This window comes from Pogoniulus pusillus, chromosome 6 (genome assembly GCF_015220805.1).
Source record: "Pogoniulus pusillus isolate bPogPus1 chromosome 6, bPogPus1.pri, whole genome shotgun sequence".
NCBI lineage: Eukaryota > Metazoa > Chordata > Aves > Piciformes > Lybiidae > Pogoniulus > Pogoniulus pusillus.
Window position 1 is genome coordinate 33,505,123 of NC_087269.1, and position 10,324 is coordinate 33,515,446.

The following is a 10,324-nucleotide window of genomic DNA, read 5'->3' on the forward strand; positions in this document are numbered from 1 at the left end:
AATATGAGAGGGCTAATTCTATCAACACCTGAATTACTATTGGTTTACAAGTCAGTGCTATAACCAGGAAATATTTCCATCAATTTCTCTGAGCCTTTTTATTGCAAAAGTATTTTTATGTCAATGGCAGATGTACAATTTTCATCTGTCCTTCTTTGACCTTATTTTTTTTTACCCCTTCTTAATATGGCTGGAAGTAACATACTGTTGTGGGTTTTTTAAAGAGAGCTACAGAATTAAGCTCTCAAATGAATTAGAGGAAGAAAAACCAAAACAGAATTATATTTGGAGAGAGTGATTGTCATGGAGGGGTTTCTCTTATTCCTCCTCTGTTAGGGGGAGGTGAGAAATTAATTTGAGGCCGTATTAATTTTTTATAACATTATTTATTACAATTAATATTTACAAATTTGTACCACCCCCAACCACTATGAAATTTAGGTTCATTTGCAAAGTTATGAAAACAGCTTGGGATATATTTACAGGGATTGATTATTAAATGGAAATATCAAATTATCAACAACTATAGACAAAGATTCCCTTAGGCTTAATGCCTCTTAACAACTATACTGTCTGCCCAGCAAGGGTTGAAACTGTGTCTGCTCTTAAGACAGAGGTAATTTATATTGCAAAGGAATTAAAGCTTGCTTAAATGTGTTGCTCTTAGATATTAATCATTAATCACCCTCCCGGGATTGTGTCACAGCGTGTGCCCAGTATTGGGGTCTTGGTGAGGCTGAAATCTGTCCCAGATTGCAGGGGATGATAAGGGTTCCCAGTCTCTGGGGTAAAGAGGATTTCTCTGACCTTCTCTGCTGGAGTGAAGTGGTCTCTGCCTCGGTGCTGCTGCTGCTTCTGGATGCTGTGTGTGTCCAGGGATGATCAGCTGGCAGGATTTCCAGGTGCAGGAGAAGGATTTGTCCATGTAGCTTCTAACACCATCTCACAGCTAGCAGGCTGTGTTTGTAGGTTAGCAGACTATCTGGAAAGGGGTCTGCTGGGCCTAGAATTTTCCAGGCTTACAGGACAGCTGATAAGCAGTATATGCCGGGCAAGCAGGGTCTATGCCGGGCTGCAGGGAGACTTAAGCTCCATAGATAAATGCAGGATAGCAAGCCAGCATGTACAGCTGCTCTAGGCTTAAGCAGGGGGCTCTCAGCTCCCCATATATGTATCAAATGCAGGCATGCATGTGCTCTGCTTCTCAAAGGGTTCACAGACAGCTTAACTGAGCCTTGAGATCAATGCAAGAGGGCTGAGCCTCGGTAATGTCTGCAAGTGAGTAAGGCCTGATCCTGTGTCTAGGCCATGCAAGCAAGTCAGGGCAGCAGGGTGCTGCTATGTGGATCAGAGAGCTGAGCTTGGACCTCTAAGTCTGAATGCTCTGAACTTCTGTACAGTCTGAACATGTGGTGCTGCTATGCACTCCTCTTTATAGACTCTGAGTTGAGATTTGTGGCTCATTTGGCCATCTAAAGTGACCAATCAGGCTGGCAGTAAGCCCAAACCTTACCTTAATAGCAATAGATGTTTGCCTGGACCCTCCCAATAGGGGATTACCTGGGCACACCCCAGGGGTACACGGACTGGGCGTGTGTGTGTTACACAACCTGTTTACTGCCATAGGTCCCTGGCAGAAAAACATGTCCAGGCATGCAGAGGCATAGAGAAGCCTCAGTTTTGGGGCTGCTGCCCCTCCACCACAGAGATACAGAAAAGAAATTACAAAAGCAGATAACAACATCCATGGTGACCCCCTTGAATTTTGCCCCCAACCGAAAACTAAATCTATAATCCCAAGTGCTCCAATCCTCCCCATGCCTCTGCCATCTGTAGGCCTAAACACAAACCTCTGGAGGCCCCAAAAACAGGCCAACTCCTTACATGTTTGTCCCAATCAAAGCGGCTTCTGCCTGACACAGGGCTGGAGGAGGGAAGGAGAACAAGCTGGCCTCGATGTGAGTTTATAAAGAGATAGCAGAATTATAACATAGAATAACAGTCTTCTAGTCCCTAGAGGATTTTATTTCAACCCCATATTTCCCAACCTGGGATACACAAGCATGAAGTGCAATGAAAAATCACTCTCTACTGCTTAAAATTCAGAGTGTTGTATATTTGACCAAGATACTGTAGTTGCTAGAAACCAGCATGTGAAGCACTACTGAATTTAGTGTTACAATGGACGTTGATCTGGACATGAAGGTCAATAAGGGCAAGTGCAAAGTCCTGCATCTGGGAAGGAATGATACCAGATACCAGTACAGCCTAGGGGTTGTCCTAAGCAGCTATATGGAGAAAGACCTTGGAGTCCTAGTGGATGACAAGTTATCCATGGGACAGCAATGTGCCCTTGTGGCCAAGAGGGACAACGGCATCCTGGGGTGCATTAAGAAAAGTGTGTCCAGCAGCTCTAGGGAGGTTCTCCTCCTGCTCTGCTCTGCCCTGATGAGACCACGCCTGGAATGCTGTGTCCAGTTTTGAGGTCTCCAATTCAGGAGAGACAGGGATCTGCTGGAGAGAGTCCAACAGAGAGCTATGAGTATGATTGCTGTGAAAAAGGACTGAGGGACCTGGGTCTCTTTAGTCTGGAGAAGAGAAAGCTGAAAGGGGATCCTTATTGGTGTCTATAAATATCTGAGGAGTGCATGTCCAGATGAAGGCACCAGCCTCTTTTTGTTGGTGTCCATTGATTGGACAAGGAACAACAGGTACAAGCTAGTCCACAGGAGTTTCCACCTCAACATGAGGCACTTCTTTATGGTGAGAGTGATGGAGAGGCTGCTGAGAGAGGTTGCAGATTCTCCTTCTCTGGAGACTTTCAAAACCTGTCTGGATGCATTCCTATGTGTCCTGCCCTAGGTGATCCTGCTTTGACAGGAGGGTTGGACTCGATGGTCTCTGGAGATCCCTTCCAGCCCCTAACAGTCTGACTCATTTTTAATTGTAATAGCAAACAAACTAGGGTTTGTTGCTTTTTTTCTTACTGCTATTACTTTTAGGATGACAGCTTTTGAATTTGAATTCTTGTTTTATACTGCAGGAATAAATACACCTTCTAATGTAATTCTTATTGGGATGGACTCTTCTTAATTTATTTTGTTTTATTAAACTACATGTCCCCTGGTTTTGGCTGAGACAGGTAATTTTCTTTCTAGTAGTTGGTAGAATGCTGTGCTTTGGATTTGGTGTGAGCACAATGTTGATCACACACTGATGGTTTAGTTACAGCTAAGTAATGCTTATCCTCAGTAAAGGATTGTTCAGGTTCCCATGCTCTGCCACCAAGCAGGTGCACAAGGTGCTGGGAGGGGGCATAGCCAAGACAGCTCACCCCAGCTAGCTAAGGGGTTTTCCACAGCACAGATTGTCATGCTCGGTGTATAAACTGAGGCTGCAGGGGTGGATCCTTGCTTGGGTATTGCTCCAATGGTGGCGAGCAATGGCTGTGTGCATCACTTGTCCTTTGCTTGGCTTTTATTTCACTTCTTTTGTTTGTTTAATTGTTTTGGGTTTTTTAATTTATTTCACTATATTCCTTTTCATCAGGTTTTTGTTGTTGTCATTGGTCGTTAAACTGTTCTTATTGAAACCCATGAATTCTACTACTTTGAGTCTTCATCTGCCTGGATGCGAGCAGCTGCACAGTGCTTAGTTGGTGACAGCAGTTAAACCACAGCAACACAGTCTTTCATTTGTGTGCAAACTGGTGTCAAATTGTAGAATTTCTTTTGAAAGGTAAAGCCACCCTAGCAGATCAAATGCTATATACACTTCAAAATCCATCCCACAGAGATGAGACCAGCATTAAAATGGAGGGGGAGAAGTGTATTGGTAGTATAATAAAGATAAGCTATTAGATTTATCTGGTTTTATCTCAGAAAATCCTTAGCTTTTAACTGTGACAAAGTGTCAAAGGACAGGTAATTTGTTTTGTAAGAACAGGAGAGTAAAGTCTACCAATTAAAATGATGGATAATTTGGATATCTTGTCAGTATTAACTTACAGTTTCTTGGTAACAATTGTCTGAGTGCTAAAGCTTTTTTTAGGATTTTTGCCTTTGCTTTTTGTTTGTTTCCTCCAGCCAGAACGATGGAAACCCAGAGAGCAGAGTAGGCAAGGGAACTGCACAGAAAGGGTAGCATTGATCTGTGCCAAAGTACATGCATGTTTGCTTTCCTGTGTCTTTAATGCTGAGTAAATTTTAACATGCTTTCTAGAATCAGCTTTTGCTGAGAAATTAAATTGCTCAAATTTTCCCCTAACCCTAGTATGGTTAGAGACAAGCATGCTTCCTCCTTCTAAAGTTCTCTGGTGGGTACTGGTGGTAGAGCAGCCATCTGCCACTCCAGAATCCTGTCTTTCCTTAAGCTGGCATAAAACCTCCTTTGCACTTCTTTGGGGGCTCAGCCAGCAACAAAAGCTGAGCAGAAAAGAGGTGAAAGGAAGAAATGGACAATCCCCAGAGAAATTTCAATGTGAACGTTTTTTCTTGGAGTCAGAATAGTGATCTTTAAGGAAAAAAAAAATCAGTAGTGTTTGCTTTGAAAAATACTAAGAGCTTTGAATTATAAAAAGTACTGTATCTGTCCCTCCTCTCCAGCTGTGAAAGAGATAAACTCCTTTGTTTAATGTGGGTTTAGGTACTCTGCCCCTTTCCTGATACATTGCTGGAAGGCAAGGCTTTGATGCATGGGGACAAGGAGGCTTTTAGTGCTACATGAAAACTGACAAAATTAATGGGGCAAAGCCCACCACTGGGTTGTGGGCACAGACATCTGACACAGGTGGAGATAGTTTTCACCACAGCCAGAGAAAAGATGACAGGAAGAGTAATGATTGCAACTGTGGCATCTGCTGTCTGCATTAGTAGTAGCAAATTCAGTCCCGGGGGATGCCTTTGCAAAGTAGGTCTAGGGTGGTAGCTTTAGATGTCATTTGATGTTTCTTTTATCTTTCCATGTAATTTTATCTTTTCTATGTCATTTACTTCAGAGTGCACAACTTAATCTTTACAGAGAAAGTTTTCTTCCAATTGATACTTGATTTAAATGAGAATTAAAAGGAAGTCATGACAACAAAATCTTACCTTATCAATCACACAAGATGTTACTTTCAGTTTCTTAATGCAAAAGCTGAGGAGTAGGGGTTTTTTTTTGCTAACAGAAAAACAATAGAGGAAAGATATTTTTCCATAATAGAAGACACACACACATACAAAATAAATCTCTCAGGCCTTGTTTTACAGATCATAAACAGAAAATATCTCTTCAATTTTTTTTTTCCTTAAAAGATTACTGTGCTAGTACTGATAGCTGAATGTTATGCATTAGTATTTATAGGTGGACAGCTGTGGATGATATCTAAAAAGCCCATTCTTTCAGTGATTACTAACAAATTTTCAAGGGCAAATACGCATTGTCGCAGCTCCTCGGGTACACTATGCAGAGGAGCAACTCCCTTGTGAGTCCTATCCCCCAGTTCTAGCACAAACGGCCCAGTTCTTCAAGTTTTTCCTTCCCTTTGCTAATCTGTGCTGCAGTCTTTGGTACTGCAGAAATCAGTGTGGTGGTTTGGCTGTTACCCGCCCCCCCCCCACTTTAGGAAATGCCCCAGCTAGCTCAGACGGACTCTGGGAATATAAATGAAGCTATTTATTTACAGCTAGCACAATATACAAGCAGCTATTTACAGTATATACAGTTATAGACAGAAATAGACAAAGGATAAGTAATACAGAAGCACAACTCCCCTCCCAGAAACCTGAGTCCCCAGGAGGGGCTCTTAACCACCCCAGGACCTCCCTCTGCCCCTCTCAACCTTACCCCAATCCTGAGATAAGAATAGAGGTGCAGCCAAGAGGTTAAGAAGGAAGGTGTGCTAGTTTGAAGCAAGCTGGAATGTTTTGGTAACAGAACTAGATAACGGGCAGTGGAATGAAAACAATTGATGTCAACTTCTCTCACAGTCACACTGAGAACTCTGGGAAGAAGAAGTAAACTTTCCCCATTTTGTCTTTTTCTTCTGCCTTTGCCTTCAGACCTGGTCACATCTCATTAACCTTGCTCCTACTAACCTTGCTCCCTAACCTCTTGGCTGCACCTCTCTTCTTCCTGAGAACTGGGGTAAGGTTGAGAGGGCCGGGGGAGGTGTTGGGGTGGTTTGAGAAACCCTCCTGGGGACTCAGGTTTCTGGGAGGGGAGTTGTGCTTTTGTATTGTTTATCCTTTGTATACTTCTGTATATAATAGTATATAACTGTATATATTGTAAATAGCTGCTTGTAAATTCTGCTAGCTGTAAATAAATTGCTTCATCTATATTCCCAGGGTCCGTCTAAGTTAGCTGGGGCAAATACAAAGTGTGGGGGGGCGGCTAAGAGCCCAAACCATCACAGAAGGTTAGTGGCAGCGAGGTTAATGAGATGTTGCTCAGTCTGAAGCCAAAAGCAAAGTGACAAAATGGAGAATGTTATCTAATGTTTACCTTTCTTGTTCCCATAGTTCTCAGCAGGACTGTGAGAGAAGAGACACAACCATGTTTTCCTTTCATAGCCAATTATCTAGTTCTTTCTACCAAAACATTCTAGCTTGCTTCAAACTAGCACAATCAGGTATTTTATCAACAAGAAGCGATTATTCTCCTTTGTTGTGCTATGGTGCAATACACTGGGAGAGCAAAACAAAGTATCTGAAATGGTGGCAGAGTGGGAAGCAAGAGGTGCAATAACAGACACAAATTATCTATCTGTGTATCTGACCAGTTCTGGCCTTCTCTACAAAAGGCTGCTTTGATATATGGAAGAGACACAAAGTTATTCTGCAACATGTTTGATTTTCCTCTGTTGAAGTTTGGGTTGGAAGGCATCATCAACAGCAATATAGTTCACTGACTGGCAACAGGAGGAATTTTGTTTGGCCACACTAAACAAAGGAAAACAATGGCAATCAGAGCACAAGAAGCTCTTAAAGTATCGTTTTGCTCAGTAGCATGTCTTTCTTTTGTTTGCCTACTTAAGCACACATGGTGCTGGTCTAAGTATTTGGGTTATGTGTAACATTTTCAAACTATAGTCACTTGGAACCAGTAAGAAAATCCTGTGTGCAAGTTATCACCATAACTCTTAGAGAAGACTTTAACCCATTGTCCTCAGCCACTCTGTTATCTTTGCTGGACCAGTGGACTGTGAGAAATAGCTAAGGTTTACACAGATAGCCAGAGGTTGGGGATTACATTGCAAAAACAACGATGGAAGGGGTGGTGGATTGGTTTAATTGCACTGCTGACTTGTGTGTTGATTTGTCTTTTTGTGTCCCTCAGGATGTACCCACTAAACTGGTGGCCAAAGCTGTTCCCTTGCCTATGACAGTCCGCGGGCACTGGTTCCTGAGCCCAAGAACAGAGTACACAGTGGCAGTGCAGACAGCGTCAAAGCAAGTGGATGGTGATTACGTTGTTTCTGAGTGGAGTGAAATCATCGAGTTCTGCACAGCAGGTAACCTGCCCTAGAGGGCATGTGCGAGGCACACCAGCTGTGCTACCTGAGTGGGTCAGACAGCTGTGAGTGCCAGAAAGCCTGAACGGTCACATCTGCAAAAGGGAATTCTTGCTTGGGGCTTTATCTGTGCTCAGGTTTGGCACTGAGAGAGGGAGCTGCCCCTTTCTTCTGCAGTAGCTTAGCAGCCCCAGAGTGCTGCACCTGCCACCACTCCTTGTACCAGGCTAGGAGGGGAGACTGGTGAATCAAAGTGTAGTGGAGCCACTCGTGTGCTTGCTGCTTGCTACCAGCTCCTGTGGAGAAGAGACAGTGTGGCAGCTCTCTTAGCAGCCAGTTTGCTTGAGATAATCTGCTGCTCTCCCTTCTCTGCTTGCTGCAAAGCCTGAGCACTGCCAACATCCTGTCTCAAGAATCGTTTTGTCCTGTCATTGGTTTGTAAATCTCTTCCCTTGGATGTCCCTGATCTAGTGCCAGTGTTGGTTGAGGTGCCATCTATTTTTTTTTTCGTTATGTGAATTGTTACTGCCTCACAACTGGATGTGGTGTTGCAAACTGTTTGTCAAACGACATAAGCCAGACACCGGAGCAGTTCTCAACTCCTCTGCAGTCCCAAATACATGGAAACCAGCTCTGACCTGGGAAATCCAGAGCTGAAAGTTACTGTAGGCTTGCAGACTACTTGTGGAGAAAGAAGTGACGAGAATCAGATGTGCATGTTCTCGCCACTTGACTGTTGGAAACTGGTGCTGGGCTACACAGTTTCTGTGCAACTGCTGCATGATGTGAGCTGTTACCAAGGCTCTCTTCCCAGTTTGAAGTCTGTGTAGCTTTTGGAGAGCGTTGTGGGTTTTCCCTGCCCCCTACTAGCAGACTGTCTTTTCTTTCCAGACTATTCAAAAGTTCACCTAACACAGCTATTGGAAAAAGCTGAAGTGATTGCAGGCCGTATGCTCAAGCTGTCTGTTTTTTATCGGAATCAGCACAAAGAATATTTTGACTATATCAGGTAAGAAAGTAAACATATGCAAAATTGTGTGGCAAATTAAGGGAGTAATAAAAATAAGTAAATGGAGGCAGCTGTGCTACAGCTAGAACAGAATGTCTGTACATTAGGAAGAAGGCGGGGGGGGAAGATAACTCGTTTCTTTCACCTTGCTTAACTCAGCACTCCCATTAGGCAATAACAGTTTGTGTTTAGAAGCAGAAACTGGAGCACTCAGAGGGTCTTCAGCCTGATTACGATGTCTATTAGGATAAAGAAGTGTCCACTAGCAAAATAGTTCTATTGCACTAAGAAATCCAGAGCAAAGTAGGCATGCACAACTGTGTGTGTAGACATTTGCCTGCACGTAACAGTTCCGTGTCAAATACGTGCTCTCCACATACAACCACCCCATTTCTATGCCCAAATGTATTAACAAGGGCTCTGAAATCCAAATGTCAATTTACAGATTGTGTGGGGAGGGAGAGGGGATGATGCTTAGCCAATTTTACAGCACTGCGCTTTGTCCGGAACGACAACGGGATAGCTGGAGGTAGGCTCCTTATTCCCGTTGGAGACCCAGTGTGCCTTCACACCTGGAACTGGAAGCATTATTGCAGTAGAAAAGTCAACCTTTCAGTGGGTCTGTGAACATAAGGAGCCAAAGCTCCTTGTGGACTGACTGAGCAGGAGCAGCCGCTGTGCAGAGGTAATCTTCCACCATTCCAGAACGTGAATGAGAGGTAAGCAGTGTGTCAACATCTCTTTCAGCCCTGTGTCAGAAAGGTGGCAGCCCTGACGGTGCTGCCGTGATCTCATCGAGATGGGGCTGCTGTGCCACGTCGTTTTATGTAGCTGTCACACTAGTACCTGACACACAAGTGTCTAGAATGGGAAGTTTGTTAAAAACTGGTGAGGGAAAAAAATACAGAGAATGAATTGCGGTTGAGGCATTTTGAGGACCTCATAAATCTGCTGCTACCCTAGAAGGAAACGGCCTGTGGTTCTGCTGATTCTCACGTAGCTTTCTGTTCATTTATGCAGTCATCTTGCACCTGCCTTTGCCTTCACAGAGCTTTGAAAATTGACACTGAAGTGCATTTGTAGCTGTGGTTTTGGCCTTGTGCGGCTGAAGGTGACTGATTGCACTGTATCTTTTCCCCTCCCTCGTGTTACAGCTCTTGGTTTGATAAAAAGAGATGAGTTTGCTTTCCCTTCTGTTAGCTAAAGAGACAAAAGCACTGTATTTTGCCAGGTCCTTATGAAGTTCTGGTTGCCCTTTCTGATCAGAAGCATACTGTTATGGTCACAAGAGCTAGTCCTGCCACAGCATTGCATGTACAGCCCTAATTCCAGGCTTCCTGCAGGAACCATGCCGTGCCATAGCATGCCTGTCAATGGCCTCTCTGGGGTCATAACTAGTAACCGAGCTTGGAAAAGCCTCTTGCTGTAGTCGCGCTGGCAAACAGGCAGCAGCCACTAAGTGCAGGGTTTGACACGTCAGCTTGTAAGCTGTGTTCCTGTCGCTCTACCGCTTACCTCGTCTGGAAGAGCCAGAAAGCAGTTCAGATCCCCTGGAAGCCTGACCTATAATTAGCCTAATTGGCCACTGGATGTCAGTGTCTTGCCACAGAAGTAGAACTGCAAGCCTGGCTTTTCAGGTTGCCGAGTGGTGGTGCTTTTTCAAGCTGACTTTTTTCCTCCGTAGTAATTGCTTCAGTCATGAAATACCAGTTGTACACCACACTACACACACACACACACGCCCCCAGCGAATGGCTTGCGAAAGGGGGCTTGACACACACTAGCTGTGTAGTATTGGAATGGCCCAGGAGACACTTGCA

At 44.0% G+C, this 10,324-nt stretch overlaps 1 protein-coding gene across 3 annotated transcripts in view; it reads left to right on the forward strand.

Annotated features, from left to right (window-relative positions):
- PHYHIPL (phytanoyl-CoA 2-hydroxylase interacting protein like) overlaps positions 1-10,324 on the forward strand; it is a 117,612-nt gene that overhangs the window by 104,418 nt on the left and 2,870 nt on the right. For all 3 annotated transcript variants that reach the window (XM_064145148.1, XM_064145147.1, XM_064145149.1), the window contains exons 3-4: positions 7,321-7,495; positions 8,387-8,504. In XM_064145148.1, coding sequence (XP_064001218.1) covers positions 7,321-7,495; positions 8,387-8,504 — 293 coding nt within the window. The remainder of the gene's footprint in view (positions 1-7,320; positions 7,496-8,386; positions 8,505-10,324) is intronic.